The sequence below is a fragment of the Esox lucius genome, chromosome 8 (genome assembly GCF_011004845.1).
Source record: "Esox lucius isolate fEsoLuc1 chromosome 8, fEsoLuc1.pri, whole genome shotgun sequence".
NCBI classification, from domain to species: domain Eukaryota; kingdom Metazoa; phylum Chordata; class Actinopteri; order Esociformes; family Esocidae; genus Esox; species Esox lucius.
The window spans coordinates 7,214,983-7,233,680 of NC_047576.1; the positions used below are offsets into that span (position 1 = coordinate 7,214,983).

Consider the following 18,698-nt stretch of genomic DNA (forward strand, 5'->3'; position numbering starts at 1 on the left):
CGTCAAACCTATAAGCAGTTGGAGGCAAGAGGGAACCTAGGCGATACTAAACAGGTGCTCCTTATTGAGTGACTAGTGAATGTAAATAAACACTATGTCATGTAAATAAACACTATGTCATGTAAATAAACACTATGTCATGTAAATAAAACAACATCAAATGAGACTAACAATTTTAGTCCCCCCTCCCCCCCCACAATTGTTTCGGTTTGGGATAAGATTAGACCTCTCTCAGACTGATTCACAACCCAATCTGACCCAATAGCAGTACAGAAATTGACTAACCTCCGCAGTTCAGACTTATGAAACACTGACACAGAGAATAGGCCTTAACTTGACGGAGCACACACCTTAGGGGAAAATGAAAATCCAATTTGCCTCACACCAGGCTTGCCTCAGTAGGACACAAGCCCACCGCTCCACACTGACAGCAGTGGTCCGCAGTTCAGCCCAAAAGGGCATCCAAGTTATCAGACAACCGTTTGTTCTTCTGTAGGACCCCAATGTCTCAGTTCCAAGAGTGTGTGGAGCAGGAATCACCCCCTGAATCTGTCTCTTTTTGCAGATCCAAGATGCTATCGTCTAGCGCTGTTGTTGTGGTTTCAAGGGCCAGCTATCCTCCTCCGCTCCTTTATATTTCTCCTTTCAATTATGGATGGAATTTGCTGGAATGATTTTCTTAGAAAGCCCAATCGATGATCTTCCATTTAACCTTAACTGAACTCGCTGACCAATAGTACAAGACATTCCTGGAATCCCACAGACACTGGCCGACTGATTGATTGACAGACACTGGCTGATTGATTGACAGACACTGGCTGATTGATTGATTGACAGACACTGGCTGATTGATTGATTGACAGACACTGGCTAAACAGAGAGATACTCACACAGCATACAGAAACTATCCCATCCTGTGGAGCTGTGGCCCTGTGCTAACACCAGATTCGACATAAGACGTCTTGCCGCTGGAGACCAGGGTTCGAAACCAGTCACCACCTTTCACCATAACGTTGCCTCTTCACCTGTCTCCCTAAGATCCCAACTGTCAATAAATATGTGTAGGGCAAGTGCACATCCACTCCACTTAAAAAAGAAAAAAGTTCAATCCATTCTGACACTATGAATAGACAAGCAGGATCGTACTAGTCAAATTCACATTGGTCATGCCAATGTTTCAAATAACAGTATTCACAGAGGGGAGTAGCTCACCAATATTGAAATCCTAATCAGGATTATCTTCAGTTCAACATCATTCACCTTTTGTTCTGAGGAAAACATATGGCAACTTGTTAGGCGCTTATAAGATTATTTCCCTGGGGAGATTGCCACATCTGGACAGACAGGTGTATTTTGAACAAAAAGGTACAGGCAGATGAAGTCAAACAATTAATTTTCTTTTGATGTCTAACAGCCAGTGCCAGTTCAATGTGTTTATGTTTCAATTCGGTACATTTCCCATAGCTAACAAAACCTGTCTCTTGAGTCAGGCGTTCAGACACGTCATTCCACAACCTAAATAAAGGCCTTGACACCAAGGGTTTGAATCTTTCAAGAACACAAGCTCTTCAGGATGAGTTAAATAGACCCCGGGCATGGAATTTGGTTGTTTCATGAGTGGTGTTTTAATTCAATTTAATAAACTGACAGGAAGATATAACCAGTTCATCAGAAACACTGGCAGACTGTGTTTACAACGTTACCGCAACATGTACAGGTTATGCATGTTTCTCCTCAGCTGGCCTGACAGAAGTATGAATAAAACAGGGCCTGCCTTACAGGGTCATATTCCTGTGCTCTGCTGGGAGGATTCTACTGCAATTAACTTCTCCGCACAGAGAAACAACAGTGCATCTTCTCAGGGGTAAGGGCAAGCCCGTTATGTCAGGGGGACAGATGACTTATGTGAAGCAATCTCGTTTAGAGTTCAGTGACACTGCTTTTGTCCAGGCAATTACGCCATTTGTGAAATCATGAGTGCAAAACGAGCCTTGTAGAAGCAAATGCTGTTGCGAAGTCCCCGGTTTTGTCCTCCTCTTTTCCCTCAGTAGTAATAGATTCCGAAAGCAGCCGCCACACAGAACAAGCTGTCCTGAAGAGGAAGGAGAGTCTGAGTTATTATGGAGACTAGTTGGAAAGCATCGGCACTTCACAGCGGACCCAGCTCCATGGGCGTGGCGGCCCTACCACACCTCCTTGCCTGTCCGCATAAAATATTAAAATATTGATAATTCATGTGACTGAGACTCAAGCTGACAGAAACATGCATCAATCATCGCTGAAGCATCGAGGGCAAGGAAAAGCCCCCCCCCCGTCTCAGTATCCAGAGCCTGCATCTGACCGGGTCTGGCCAGAATGAGTTGGCACTGCATACAGCCAAACATACTGTACTGCAGTCACCACACTGCTGAGATTCAAAATGCAGAAATGACCAGAGGTTATGCAACATGAACCTATTAAAAAGCGATTGAAACGGTTGAAACAGGGCTTTTACATTAAAACAGTTTGGCAGACGCTCTTATCCAGAGGGACTTAGTTAGGGTAGTAAGGGGGATTTGAACCCAGAACCCTGCTGGTGTAATCGCGCTGCTCTGCCAATTTAAAAATATATTTGAAAACTTAGGTGTAATGAAAAACTGGCAATAGTGCATATGTTTTATTCCATTTAGCAGTTAACATTTAGTATTTTACTGGACTGACAGTGGCTCCTTCTGATGGTCTGCCTCAGTGGAGGGAGGGAGCCTCTGTTCCCTTAACTCTCCCTTTCTTCATTGAGACTAACCAAAATTAAAAGAGGACAGCGTCTGGTTGCTGACGGCGGAACAAGTCACACCGTATTATTTCTGCCTCATGCACATATGAATGTCTCTAGCCCTCGGACCAGAGAAAAATACTACTTGATATTAAACAACACCAAAGCTGTTAATATTAACAATGCAAGCCTATAGATACACTTTGCTTGTCTAAGCTGCCATTGTGGTCGTATAGCGAGGGGAGGGGGGGGCAGTTCATGGCTTATAAAAGTGTTTAATAAAAAGTGTCGACAGTGCTGAATAAAAAATTTAACACAAACCGACTCATAAAAAACAGCAGCTCTTTGCTGTATTTGTCAACTGTCTCCCTGCAGTCATGGTTTTTAGACATGCTGAAATCTCCCCGTATCAACAGAAGTGTGTGAGTCAGACAGCGGGAGACACTGTGTTCTGAGCTGTCCAATTAGAGAGCAGGACACAAGCCTACAGTTGCATTTTGTTTTGGACTACGGGTCCACGCGTTAGGCGGATGTCATCCTACCCATCCACCCCAGAGCCGGTCGGCGGGTCACTTATGTTTAAGAGTGACTTGCTTGACTATCAGGTGAACACACCCATGACTGGTTGTGTTCCCGACGCATTCAATGTAAAACCATTCCGACAGGAACGTTTTGAAATCTACCTGTTACGAAAATTCACCTGATGAGGTTCTGTGGGGAAAAACAGACTCTTTGTAGCTGGTCCCTGAATTCCACCTAACTGAGAAAATGCTTACATTCATGAAAATGTCCTGCGCATAGTTGTCGGTGTCAGCGTCCCAAAAACACCTGGCAGCCATCCTGGGGAAAACAGAAGGTCATCAGTTCCTCGCAATGACCTTTAATACCAGGAAACAAGCATTAGAATGCAGGGGGACTACAAAATGCAGTTTGACATTTAAGCCACCACTAGATGGCGTGCATGCTCCCTTGTAAAGGGTGCAGGACATGGGTAGTCCAGCTATACACCAATCAGCTATAACATTATGACCACTGACAGGTGAAGTGAATAACACTGATAATCTCATTATCATGGCACCTGTCAGTGGGTGGGATATATTAGGCAGCAAGTGAACATTCTGTCCTCAAAGTTGATGTGTTAGAAGCAGGAAAAATGGGCAAGCATAAGAATCTGAGCGACTTTGACAAGGGCCAAATTGTGATGGCTAGACGACTGGGTCAGAGCATCTCCAAAACTGCAGCCCTTTTGGGGTGTTCCCGGTCTGCAGTGGTCAGTACCTATCAAAAGTGGTCCAAGGAAGTAAAAAAGGAGTGAACCGGCGACAGGGTCATGGGCGGCCAAGGCTCATTGATACACATGGGGAGTGAAGGCTGGCCACTGTGGTCTGATCCAACAGACGAGCTACTGTAGCTCAAATTGCTGAAAAAGTAAATGCTGGTACTGATAGAAAGGTGTCAGAACACACAGTACATCACATTTTGTTGCATGTGGGGCTGCGTCGCCGCAGACGAGTCAGGGTTCCCATGCTGACCCCTGTCCACTGCCTAAAGCACCTACAATGGGCAGGTGAGCATCAGAACTGGACCACGAGCAATGGAAGAAGGTGGCCTGGTCTGATGAATCACGTTTCCATTTACATCACGTGGATGCCCGGGTGCGTGTGTTTCGCTTACCTGGAGAACACATGGCACCAGGATGCACTATGGGAAGAAGGCAAACCGGCGGAGGCAGTGTGATGCTTTGGGCAATGTTCTGCTGGGAAACCTTGGGTCCTGACATTCATGTGGATGTTACTTTGACACATAATACCTACTTAAGCATTGTTGCAGACCATGTGCACCCTTTCATGGCAACGCTGTTCCCTGATGGCATTGGTCTCTTTCCGCAGGATAATGTGCCCTGCCACAAAGCAAAAATGGTTTGGAAAACACAAGGTGATCAAGGTGTTGACTTGGCCTCCAAAATCCCCAGATCTCAATCCAATCTAGCATCTGTGGGATGTGCTGGACAAACAGGTCCAATCCATGGAGGCCCCATCTCGCAAGTTACAGGACTAAAAGGATCTGCTGCTAATGTCTTGGTGCCAGATAACACAGCACACCTTCAGAGATCTAGTGGAGCTCATGCCTCGACAGGTCAGGGCTGTTTTGGTGGCAAAGGGGGGACCTACACAATATTAGACAGGTTGTCAAAATGTTATGACTGATCGGTGTATAATAGCCTATAGTTACTGACCACATTAACCCCAATGAACCTCTTTCCTCTAAACTTAAGGGATTACTGTTTCATGATCAGATGTGTTCTGTAAAACCACATATGCCTTTATTTTGGTCTCTCTTGGAATATAGATCTGTGACATTACTAAGACTAACCTGGAAAGAACAAAGGTTGAACAAGTTGCTCAGTGGATCTCTATTAGAACGTGTGGGTTCAATCAGACTGGTGGAACTAAAAAGATGGTCAGTGCCAATCTTTGAAACTTAGAAGGCATTAGATAACGCAAACACACACACACACACACACAGAAGGTTAGGAGGCAAGAAAAAACAACCGTCGGCCTACTATCAGCAGCGATGTAGAAGCCAACGCACGTGACTCACCTGACACCCTCTCCGCGCTGCTCTCCAATAACCACTTGTACTACCAGCTTGTATCGGTCAAAGCCCACATCTAGAGAGAGGGGGAGACAGACGGCGAGGAAATCACCACTCAAATGGAGAGAAAGGGGGGCAATGTTCATATCTACAGCTATCAGACCAAGAATTGTGTTAGAGGACTGGAGACGGGTCGAATGGATGAACGACTAGTTTGACATTAGGGATGGCCCAGGGAGTTGAGTATCCAGACAGTGTCAGATCTCATCAGAGACAGCCAACTCTGGAGACCAGTATCGCTTTACTTAGGGCTGAGGCCTGAGCTGATGGATTATGAACCTACTGTGTGGGTCTAGAAGTGTGGTGGTTAATACTGACCCTTGACTGGCACCAGCCAGAAACACTTTGAAATGACAAATAACACGTTTGGTTTTATTTCACTGTGTTTTAGATGTTTTTAAAAAGTACACCGCAAAGATCCATTTGTAGAATTTCTATCAGCCACTAGGGGGTGGCAAATTGTCTTATTCCACTGATGATGTGAAGGGGTTTAGTTACATTTTGGGAATTTAGAGACATCTATTTTTTCAAACGCTGTACAGTGAGTAAAAGTAATTGATCTATTAAACAGATGATCAGTGGCGTCAAACACACTGCCCAAGGTGGCATAATCCAGCCATTGGGTGGCATTAGTAAACCAATTATTACAAAACAAACTAACAGAAGAAGAAAATTTTACTTTAAAGTGACTAGCGATATAAAACATATCAAAAGTGTAGGAATGGTAATGGGTGCCCCTGAAGGGACCAGAGGTGAAGTAACTGCCTCAGTTCGCTGCGCTTTTTTGTGTCTGGGGTGGGAATGCAGACCATGGATTTGCCCGGGCGGTTCCGCAGTTAGCCAAAGAGTGCGTACCTTCCGGAGCGTAACGGTTGCAGTCTTTACTTTGTGGCTGAACGAGCAGTGAGGCAACAATCAGAACGGCATCAGATATGCTTTGGGAGATAAGTACAGCATCTCAACATCGACTCTCCCGAGTCCACAGAGAGTTGCTGGGATGAAGCAGAGCCTCAATTAAGTCATATCAACTGAATATCACAACATTAGGGAGAAAAATAATTGGTAAAAGAAAAAAGAAATTGTAATAGACCTACATGTCCAGATCAGCCACCATGATCTTGTTTAGGGCAGCCTTGAAAACCACAAAGACCCACAAGAACCTTCAGCATTCTGTCTATTTACATAGTAATTGCAGGCGGGTCTATAATAAACAAAATGATTAACTAATCACACCTTTTCAGTGTGTCAAACGTTTTGAGTTCTAAATCCAATGCTTCATGCTGATAGTCAATTTAAATGGAGGGAAATTACATTAATTTATCATGATTAATCATATGATGAATCAACTGCAGATTTCCATCCAGTTGATGACAGATTTCCCTGAGTGTTCTAAATTCTGCATGAAGGAAAAATGTGAATTTGTTCCCCTTGTGTGCACTTTCCAACAAACCCAATTTCTGCGGATAAAAAGCAACAACTTGTGCTGTAGTTCAAAGCCACTCTCGCGCTTTTATTTTTTTTCAATAAAAATCAAAAGTCGTGATCTTTCCACAAATTTGGGTGAGCAGTGATACATCAATCATCAGCGAACAGCAACCACACTGAAATTGTACTGTCACGGGAAAAGACCGCTGCCACGTAATCGGGCTGAGACTGCGCAGATGAGCGCGGAACTGCACGTTGCCTTCGTGCACACTGTCCACTGAGCTGTAAAAACACTGTGCTGGAACCGTTTTCCAATGCGGTCTTGCTGCGCCTACGCTGCTGTGGTCTGCAAAACGCTCTTCCAACATACACACACCTCCAGCCCACTCACTCATTCGGCAACTGCCGGCCCGCTGTCTTGTCATCAGCAGTAGGTCATAGTGTAAATAGCGGATGAACACCAGATTTTGCAAGACTAGCAGAAAACCCACAGCACTGTTCCGCAGCATGCGTTAAAAGATTTTCCACATGGAGGATGATTAGTTATGAACTGTTCAGGATAAACAGTAACCCCCTGTTTATGTTCATAAATCCATTCCGTGTGCTTTTGTTTCCGCACTGTGCTTTTGTTTCCACTCTTGTCCGCTTTGTCACTTTTGCTTGAAAATGTTTAAATTGAAAATTTTGGTAATTTTTTGTATATTGTCATGTTTAACATTTATTTCATTTTTAATTGAATATACAGGTACGGAAAAAATGTATAGACCACTGCAACTTTTTCTTTCCTTTCCAAAAAAGTCAAAAATGAATTTTTTTTTTCTCACACCTTTTAGTTTGCCCTTTATGCAGTCTGCTAATGAACGGGAGAGAACAGGAATGTCATCAGGATCATACAGCACGCCAGACAGCTGTTCTCTCAGGATATCACGTATACACTCCTTCACGACTGATGGTTTGAACCTGGAAAAGAAACAAAATAATCTGTGAGATAGACAGGACAACAAAATTATTATTAAGATAGATAGGCCACATACATATATATACATATATACATATATATATACACATACATATATATATATATATATATATATATATATATATATATATATATATATACGTATACGTATACGTATACGTATACGTATACGTATACATATATATATATATATATATATATATATATATATATATATATATATATATATACATATACATATATATATATATATATACATATACATATATATATATATATATACATATATATATATATATATATATATATATATATATATATATATATATATATATATATATATATACACACACACACTGCTAAAAAATAATTAAGGGAACACTCAAAATACATTAATTATCAAAATCTTTCCTGTACATTGTGTAATTCATTGAGAACAAAATGACATAAATGGATACCAAAATCACCAACCGATTGAGGGCTGGATACAAAATCACACCGAAAACCAAAGTGAAATCACAGGCTGTTCCAACTTGTGTGAATTTCATCAGGGCAACTTATAATGTGACTCAGTAGTGTGTATGGCCCCACATGCCTGTATGCACTCCTGACAACGTCTGGGCGTGCTCCTGATGAGATGGCCGATGGAGTCCTGTGGGATCTCCCAGACCTGGATCAGGGCATCAGTGAGCCTCTGGAGCGATACTTGGCGGCAGCAGATGCACCGATACATAACGTCCCAGTGGTTCTCAAAAGGATTCAGGTCTTGGGAACGTGAGGGCCAGTCAATGGCATCAATGCCTTCGTCATCCAGGAACTGCCTACACACTCTGGCCACATGAGGTTGGGCATTGTTCTGCACCAGGAGTAATCCAGGGCCCACTGCACCAGTGTAAGGTCTGACAATGGGTCTGAGGATTTCATCCCGGTACCTAACAGTGGGTTCATACCCTTCTACACCCCTGTCCAGTTCTCCTTGTGTAATGGCCTGTCTCCTGGTATCTCCTCCATGCTCTTGAGGCTGTACTGGGAGACACAGCAAACCTTCTTGTGACGGCACGTACGGATGTGTCATCCTGGAGGAGCTGGACTGCCTGTGCAACCTGAATGGGCTGCAGGTACCCCCTCATGCTACCAGTAGTGACAGTTGTCTGTGGCCACCACCTGCAAAACCATTCCCTTTTTGGGGCTTGTCATGCTGTTGCCTCTCCACTGCTCCTGTTGTCACTTTCATTTGCATTGAAACAGGTGACATTGATTCACAATCGTCTATGCTTCTTAACTGGACAGGCTGATATCCCTGAAGTTTAACTGACTTGGTGTTATACCGTGATGATTATGTATTCCCTTCAGTTTTTTGAGCAGTATTGTTAAATAGGGCAGGCAGGCATCAAATGATGTCTTAAAATGTTTCAAGGGTATTGGAAAAAAACAATGTTCTGCATCATTTTAGCAAGCAGGGATACCCAAAATCTCAGATTGTTCTGAAATGACTTCTGTATATGAAAACACACAATTGGCCTATTTTGTGGAAGTGTGATTTATCAGTAAAATTGACATTTTGAATTAAACTTCAAAGTACTAAAATTGAATAAGAAACAAGGAACCCAAGCAGATGTTAAATGACTGAAATAGGCTCACATCATGAGTCCCAAAACGTGATACTGGATCTTTCCGCATTTCACCATTCATCCTCTAAGAAATGTTAGAATTGCTTCAGATAGGAACAAAAAATAATGTTTGGTTTAGCCTAACCCCGGCTCAGTGTTTTGATACCCGTATAAATCTCGTCAGGGCAAGGTGAAGTTTATCATCATATTTGATTCAATTAACTCTACAAAATATATATAACCAATATTGATAAAAATCCACATGTCCAATAGTTATTTACACCACGAAATGGTGGTGGGGTGGTGTAAGCCTACAGGAAACACATACCTTATATGAAGTGGATCTAAAAATACCCTATGGAAGAAATGAATGGTGTAAGAACGCAAAGGAACAATTCTCCTGTTTAGTCTCATGGTTTTAAGGGAATTATGACACATACTAATTAAGTCAATAGAAAGCCTACCTGATTAGTGCTGTGGCCTTTCATTTTATTTCCATGTTCAGTAGATAAGCCAGATAAACTTCAGAAGATGTGACTCCTTATCTTTGGGTGTCTTAGGTTAATATTAGACAGTTGTTGGTAAAAATTAGTATGACATTCATGTATGATTGCCATAACTAGATTTATGGCAATAACAAGAATTATGGCAAAAGCACAACAAAATGTTACCTGGTATCCGCAAAAGATATTCTTAAATTCAGTAGCTATCGCCGATCTAAAATTTATATCGGAGCATCCTCATAAAATGCTCCATGGTCGCCGCAAATAAATGTCTAATCTCCTAGTTCTGAGCCCACAGGATATCTCAGGGAGAGTGGATTAAGCAAAAACACGTGTACAATACAACATAACCTTGTACATAATGTGAAATCGGTGTTTACCAACCCAATGTATTCGTTATTATTATTAAGATCTTCATAGGTAGATAGTAAGTGTATGCAATTTAGCAACGAAATTATGAACAAGTTGGTGGTTGACCATGGTTGTACAGGAAAAGATAAGCGTTGCGTTGGCATTGTTGTAGAAGTACCGGCTGTTGCTGGTGACTCAATGTTATTGGTAGAAGGGAAAATCCCGATTAACATCGATAGGTTTACTAGATATTACGGCATGAGAAAATATTGAGTATGCCAAGCTATAGAAAAGTAAATAATTTACGCAGCTACTGTTCATATTCATATCTACTAGTAGTAGTACAGTACGGTAGTAGCTAGCTACTGAATCAACAGCATGGCTAGCTAAGTGACGTTACACATTACTTACTTATGCTGATAATTCGGTCTAATAAGGTAAGTATTTCCTCCGGATTGTGCTCCCTCCATTTTAACTGTATTTATTATGTTGCATTGGCTAGTAAGAAAGCTGATTCATTTAGCATACATAAAACACGCGAGTGTAGATCAAGTTAATTAACTAAACCAGCGAAAGCAACTTTCAAGAACACTAGTTGTTACCATAACAACGATGTTCCTATTCCGGATGTTTGAAGAACCAATCATATAATTTTCTGCTGTCAGCAGACTGTCGACCAGTAACGTTCATGTTGTCAGGCTGTGTCACACAGTTGTCATGCTAATCGTCAAACAATCCCCTATCCACATAGGGTTCCCTACCCATGACATTAGTGTCAATCCAAGGACTCCATCGTCCTTGTTTGAATCCCATTGGGAGGTCAGTTGGAAAATGTATGAGCTCACTATTGAACACAAGTCCCTGTTGATAAGAGCATGAGCTCATGTAGATGATTACTGTAAATATTGTAAACTCAAATCACCCCTAAAATCTTCAAAAGCAATATCATATTTGCACTATTTATTATGTATTTGTACTATTTGTTGTAGCTAAAAATTAATATTTTTTTAAATTAATCTCCCTCCCCAAAACCAACGTTAACCCTGAACAAGCCTCCTTTCCTAATTTGTTTGGCGTTTGCTGACATTTTAGTACAAATCTCTCTACATATATATCCAGGTCATTTTTTTTTTTGATTTCCCTTTCTCAATGTTGAGGTAATTAATTGATTTATAATTTGATTGGGAATGGGAATCCTTCATCCCAAAAACATGCAAAACTGCCGTTGAAAAAGTTGGAATGATTCCTGAGTGTGATTCTGTTTAAGTACAAAAGGAAGAAGAGACTACCAAAAGACCTAGTCAGTTGTGGTCTCTGTTTGTGTGCCTCCACAGTGTCTTCAGTCTAAAGTGGTGATCAGCAATAATGAGATTCACGAAAAAAGAATGCTGTCAGCAGTATGAGGAACTGTAGCTGTCGCCCTCCCAGCAACACATCAAACCACAATACCCAATGTGTTGAACCCTCCGCTACTGTAGACCACCACAGCTCTGTCATTTCAGTAGAGAAAAGCCACCCCTATCCAGCTTTAAGCTTTAACCTGCAGGTTTAAACAGCAGATTGGAATGACATGCTTGAAGTGTATGGAAGTGGTACTCATTAACAAGCGTTTTCTATTCTGTGTTGAGTGCTCAGGTGTGATTTTACAATTGTTTTCTCATTATTCATTTCAGTGTTAACTTTAACCCAAAAATACATTCAAAGCTTGCCCTAAATTTGTATACCTCATGGGTGTCTTGTAGTATCCTGATTTGATTTAAATGTTATTTGCTTGTAGGTGTTTTTTTTGCAGACCCAACTTCCCTGGGTTTTTAAAATAGTTTTGAGGTATGACAATGTCTGACTACATTTTGTGGTGAGCTAACTCTTTAAAGGAGCATTTCAGTCTCTTTACCAACTGGATGGTTTCCTCGCCTGAACGTAGTCTATAGACCAAGAGAAACTGTAATACACGGTTCAGAGCAAACTGGGCAAAGTGCAATTTCTACAGTACGTACATTTCATACCTACAGTATAAAACCAATCCCCTTCAAATAAAATATGTAATCATACTTTGAATACATTTATAAATGCTAAAATTTCCCAAAAGAGTTTGCTTTCAATGACTAAATGTAGATTTGTTGAACTTTGTAATGGCTTTTTAAATAAGGTCCATCTGACATCAAGTTGTAAAAAAGTGAAATACACCTTTAACTCTTTACGTGAAACCTTCTGCCTTTGGTTGGCAAACCTGGCACACTGAAGACATCGCCACAAGTCCCAGAACCCCTTTGAAGCCTTTGTTCATAGGAGGTACTTAGTTGCACCTAAATACGGGTTCAAGCTAGTTCCTGTCAGCATTTATATCTCTACTATGATCTCTGTGGGGAAAGTGGAACGAGGTCAAACCTAAGACATGCAGAGAGGGATATGGTGACAGACAACATTAAACCCAAGGATAATCTTATCCATGCACTACTGCTCGTGTATCATGGTCTGCCACATTATTTCAAAGCCTCTCTTACAGGTTGTCGTCATTGTGCAAGTGCTACTCAACGGTAAGACGTTGTTTCTCCAGTCTACGCACTGTACGGTAAATTACTGTAATGGCTATGTACGTTCTGAACCAAAGGAGAAGGGTTCTCAGTTTAAGATGGGATGGATTATACTTGTAAATGTTCCTCCTTCCAATAGTGTGATTACTGGATTAAAGAAAGTGTGAATTATTTAGTGACCTGGCTTTATAATCAAATTCGCAAGTGATATTGAGTAGTACAGAATGTATGTTTTTTAGAACAACAAAGTATGGGCTGACTCATTAATCTAAAAAGAAATGTACGTATACTTAAGCCCAAAGATGTACACCTTCGGGGGTAACCTTTCAGTTATGGAACATGTGACAGGATGACTATGACCTTATTTTTCATAGCATTTCTTTGAATTGGGTATTCTCAAAGTTGTTCACATTTTCTTCATATTGTATTCCCCTTTACTCATGAAAAATATAGTAATTGACAACTGATGACTTAGTTCTTGTAAAATATATATAGGCCAATATATATTGTAAAATACAAATATATGTACAGAAAACCTGTACAACATATATGTGTGAGTAAAATACAACGACAAAAATGATTACAAGTGTACATTTTGTTTGACTGAAAATTTAATTTGTATGTGGTTTAATCAGATACAGGTCATATATCATAAGACAGAAAACAAACAGTAGCAATATAATGTACATCTAAATAACTGTTGTCACCAGTTGACAACTTCTTTGCTTTTTTCTAGGACCCAGTTGGGCTGAAGAAGTAGTAGGAAACATGGGTAATAACATCAACATCAGTTTCTCATTTCCGAACACATCAAAAGCAAAAGTTGAATCAGTTGGTCTTTACAAAGATGGCATCAAGATCGGCGAATGCAATGTTAATCATGTGCAAAATTGCAGCTGGAAAAAAGCCACATGGATCTTTAACATGGCCACTACAGAGGCTGTTTTCTGGATCCAAAAACTGACATTAGCCGACAAAGGTACTTATTGGGCCACACTGTTCTCAAACAGTAGAACGTTTCCCATTGTAAAAAGCAACGAGGTGACTCTTACTCTTGAATCGGACAGAATTACCACAGGTAGGATATGCAACCACTCTAAACACTGAACATCATTGTCCCAGTCACCACCCAATCTTCACATCACAACTTCCTTTTTCACCAAAATTCTATCTTTAATTTTCTTTATGGTATTTTGACAGTAATTGTTTCATTGATGTGTGTTAAAAAGTGATGGAGCAACGTTCCCACCTTTTTTCGTTAAGAAGTACAAAAGATCAAGAATGTAGGCAAACTCACTTGTTTGAGACATTTATTATGTACCTTCAGTACATTGTCCTTTAGTCACTTCAAAAATGATTGGCAAAGTTGAGCAAAAAAGGCTATGTAAATTTTAACAACAAAGGTAATGAGTTATATTTTGTAATAAGCCAAAAGCCCTGAGAATTAAATTTTTACAATATGTTGTCAAAATCTTGTAAGCATTCTTGAAAATTCTAATTAAATTCTGCTTTTTAGTTACATATTGGTCTTAAGGAACTGAATTGTGGCTTTCCATGCGTGGCATCCTGTTCTACTGGTGTATAACAATGTAGCAATGTGGATGTAAAATTAATTTACTGAGGGCAAGGATCAGATGTTATAGTCTGCAGGATGTTATAACACACTGGGTCTTGAGTGGAACCATGCTATGGGGAGATTAAACTCAAATCAACCTCTTTGTCCACATTGACCAGACATGGGTGTAATATAGAAATAAGGAATGATTCTGTTGTCCAAACACATAAATAATATTGAAGAAGCCTAGTGCCAACTGCCTTCCAAGGGAAAAGTGCACAGAGTAGACAATTGTTTAATTTTGACACTTTTTAAGGAAAAATACATGATTATTTGAGAAATTAGTAATTTTGGTTTGATAACCTAAAATCATCAGTACAGGACACTCCACATTTAGGCAAATTAAATTACCTTTGTTATTTATTTTACATCCTTTTTTGTTTTATTAATGGTTCCAATAATAATAATTGTGTAGGGGACTGTATAGGGAAAACAAATATAATTTCTACACATTTTCCAGCTGACATATCTTAGATTTTTGTATTGTATTTTTACTTGGGTACCTGCGACTCACTCAAAGGGTACCGCAACCCAAATTTGAGAGCCAGTTGAAGAACACTGTAAGGCCTCAGTCAACACTATTGACAAAAGAGTTCTGATGTCATGTACAACCTGAAAACACAAAGCTTTCTCACAATTCACTAATGCCTCAAGTCTCACGTAAGGGGCGTCCATTTTCTATTCCAGAGTCTTCATCAATCACCAATAACATAGAAGCTGAAGATAATGATGGCACTGAAAGCAACACCAACAGCACCTTCACTATCCTCATCGTCATTGCTGTGTTAGGGCTACCCAGCGTTGCCATGTTATTGGGACTGCTTATTTGGTTTTGCTGGACTGAAAAAAGGAACCCAGGTATAACGCCTTAACATTAACCACTGTATTTAATTCTTACTCTAATTCTATATGACCTAGTTTGGACAACATTATAGTTTAAGTTCAACCCTTGTGGACTGACACAGGCTGCTTGCGTGTTGATGAATTGGGGTGGTAACGTTTTGTTGCCCATGTGAATGTGATGACTGACAGTGTTTAGGGATGCCTCCACTGTTCAGGGTTCATATCCGTCTGAAAATAACAGTGGAAGGGTGTCAGATTGCTGGTGTACATTGACACTGAGCCCCACCCAAAGATGCCTATTCATCTTTTGTCTGTGTTGTCTAGATATATCAATGCATTGACAAAATTGCAGCTGTGTATCCACGAGTGAAATATAAAGAGCATTCTGGTTGTCAACAAGGCCATTACAATTGTGAGAAAGCCATCCCTGCTTGCTGAGGCAACGCTAATTTAATTATGGGGCAATGCGAATTAATGTAATTATGGTGCTAAAATACAAATTGTGGTAATAATTTGGTAGCCAGTTTATGATATCAATGCAAGCAAGGTGTTTCAGGGTTATGAAGCACACTATGGTTATGTATAGTCATCTGCAATGTGTTGTGCTTGGTTGCTTGTGTCTTGTTGCTTAAAAAATGAACTTGTGCTGTATTTCTACCTCCATGATAATGTTCTAATGGCAATATGATGTATGTATTACGTTATAATACGCATTATGTAGCATTATTCATACCTTTGCCTTGTGCATCTTTCTCTGCATTAAAGTTGACACCTGTACCCAAGATCCATATTTATTACCTAAAAGATTGCTTTATAGTCGTAGTCAGGGAATCTGTAACCCTTTATCTTGGTCAAAAATGTGGTTGCTCTTGTGAGCATGGAAATGTAGTGGATGCTTTTCGTGTGTGGAAACATTTGCAAAAATGAGCAACATTCATACCTCTCAAATGAGCCACTGTTGCAGTTTCACATCTCACACTCATGACTCACTCATTTTGATATGAAAACTTTCTTTAGTCCGGGGGAAACAGCCACCTACACGGCAGAACACATAGGCACAGAGGCGGGAGGAAAAATAAACATTGTTGTTTGCTTAATGCTGTCCCATCCAACATTCAGTTCTTTCAATGGCCAGTCACTCCAAAACAGAGCATAATGTGTAATTGAGTTGTTTTGTTTCTGAAGCCCTCTGATGACCTGAGTACATCCACATACCACTAGAAAAGACAATCTTCCATCCAAAATGTTTGACTAGAGGAATTGTCATCTCATAAGGCTGACTGAACAGATAGTAGCTATGTCCGCCACAGTATTACAAAGACCAACGTGAAAATGAACATCCGTAGTGGATAAGAAAAGCCTACACCATCTTCAACCTCTTAGAAGGCCATGGTCTTTTAACATCTTGGACTCCAAATGTCTTTTTTGGACTCCAAAGATTTCACAGACACAGATTAATCCTAGTCTAGGAATAGAAAATCAAGCTCAGTAGAGTTCTAGATTGATCTTGAGTTTTTATTCCTTGACCAGGCTTAATCTGTGGGCCCCCATGTCTCGACAAACATTATAGTATACAATAGTCATCTGGGTCATTTGTCGTTTCTGATTGGGTGTTTTAGTTGAAAATTCAGGATGATATTTTGTCTTTGATTAACACAGAATATTATTTTTCTTATGTTTAGAACGGGACAAGCAAGAGGACTTCAGTGCTAAGCCAAAGGTAAGACACTGAAGCTGAGCCCTGTTTGAATTTTGCCCCATTGGTATCCACAACCACAAGACACATTTGATTAAAAAGTACAAAAACATATTTACAGGAGTCAGGAGAGGCGTCCACCTCAATGCCTGTGTATTCTGTGGAGTACGGAGTGGTGTCCTTCAACAACAAACCCAGTGGAGGAAAAGGGGCCCAGCATGAAAGGGCGGGAAACATTATGAGACCTTCAGAGACAGTGGAATATGCCACTATCACCTTTCCCCCACGACAAAGGGGGGCAAATGGGAGATAGCAGGCCAACTGACTCTCTACACTGTGCCCTTTGAATTCCAATCCAGGCCCCTGGACCACTGCTTTTTAAAGTGATTCACCAAACACTGGGGTCTGTTCCATTTAAATTCCAGTCCATTCAGAAAGAGAAACAAAGTCAAACTCAAAATATTCGTCATTCAAAAGGGTTGGCATTAGAATTGTAATTTCAGCGTAAATCCACAAATGACTGGTATTTAAGTTACCCTTCACTGATACTCGATTAGACCTGTGACACCAGGTGAGTGTGATTATCTGCCAGCCAGCCAAGCACTCCAGACCTTACAGGGTAAGAACTGTTCCATTAAACACAGTTGATCTTGGACAACTGCGCCAGATCTAAAACGTGTACCTTTTTAAATACGATGGGAAAGCGGTGCTAAATGTAAGTTGTGTGCAGTCAGAGTGGCTCGCCCTCGAGACACAGAACACGTGCTGAACGATAACGAAAGCTTTTTATGTGTCGCTATGAGGTTATACCATAGGAATGGAGACAGCGAAGGAGGTGTTAAACCACACTTAGTCCGATCCCGTGCAACAAAAGAATTGTTTTGCGGTTAGGCTTTGAATGCATCCTGCCGGAAATGTAAGGTCAGAAACGTGCTTACAATCATTATACATGTTAACAATATATTTACCCTTCTTATTTTCAAAAACATGCTGAAATGTTTGTATGGAGTGCTGGAATAGAATGTATGCCACGAAAAGTCAGTGGTTCAGACACTATTTGGTTCAGTATCTTTGGAGGATACACGTGTGCTTTGAGCCCAGTAATTTTCACTGGAAAACTCAATTGTAAATAAACTATGTGGATAATCGAAGTTGATCACATTGCTTTGATTAAACTCTGTTGTGATTTAACTCTTTCACTGAGAAAGCTCCAGAGCACCCTGTGATAGTGATGGCCATTCGAGGCTTCATTACCGTTCTTTTAGCAGCAGGATATTATGCTAGCAGCTATCTCAGAATTTATTTTCAGAATAAAAGCAATTATTGAAATATATAAGGCAATATAGTTAACAATGTAGTCGGTACATTTTATATTTAATGTCCGTTCTAAAGATACTCTTGTCTGTTCTTTTTCACAGACTAGATTGCTGATTACAGTGGATTTAAAAAGTCTACACACCCCTGTTAAAACGCCAGGTTTTTGTGATGTAAAAGAAGGAGACAAAAATAAATAATGTCAGAACATTTTCCACTTTTAATGTGCACAGATGGCTGTGCACAGGAGATGTCCTCACAATCTGAGAGATTTGGAGCACTTTTGCAAAGAAGAGTGGGCAAATATTGCCACGTCAAGATGTGCCATGCTAATAGACTCCTACCCAAAAAGACGGAGTGCGGTAATAAAATCAAAAGGTGCTTCAACAGAATATTAGTTTAAGTGTGTGCACACTTATGC

The 18,698-nt window shown here is 40.5% G+C and overlaps 2 protein-coding genes across 2 annotated transcripts; one reads left to right on the top strand and one right to left on the bottom strand.

Annotated features, from left to right (window-relative positions):
- Positions 1-1,620: 1,620 nt before the first annotated feature.
- tctex1d2 (Tctex1 domain containing 2) lies at positions 1,621-10,895 on the bottom strand. The gene is made up of 5 exons (XM_010895974.3): positions 10,687-10,895; positions 7,659-7,792; positions 5,354-5,423; positions 3,529-3,592; positions 1,621-2,092 (listed from the first exon to the last, which is right to left on the bottom strand). Exons 1-5 carry the CDS (start codon positions 10,743-10,745, stop codon positions 2,045-2,047), a joined length of 375 nt encoding a protein of 124 aa, XP_010894276.2. The 5' UTR covers positions 10,746-10,895; the 3' UTR covers positions 1,621-2,044.
- A 1,681-nt stretch (positions 10,896-12,576) lies between these two features.
- Positions 12,577-18,213, top strand: LOC105025357. Its single transcript, XM_010895973.3, has 5 exons — positions 12,577-12,812; positions 13,546-13,887; positions 15,112-15,282; positions 16,950-16,987; positions 17,085-18,213. The coding sequence occupies exons 1-5, from the start codon at positions 12,725-12,727 to the stop codon at positions 17,274-17,276; spliced, it is 831 nt and encodes a 276-aa protein (XP_010894275.1). The 5' UTR covers positions 12,577-12,724; the 3' UTR covers positions 17,277-18,213.
- Positions 18,214-18,698: the final 485 nt, after the last annotated feature.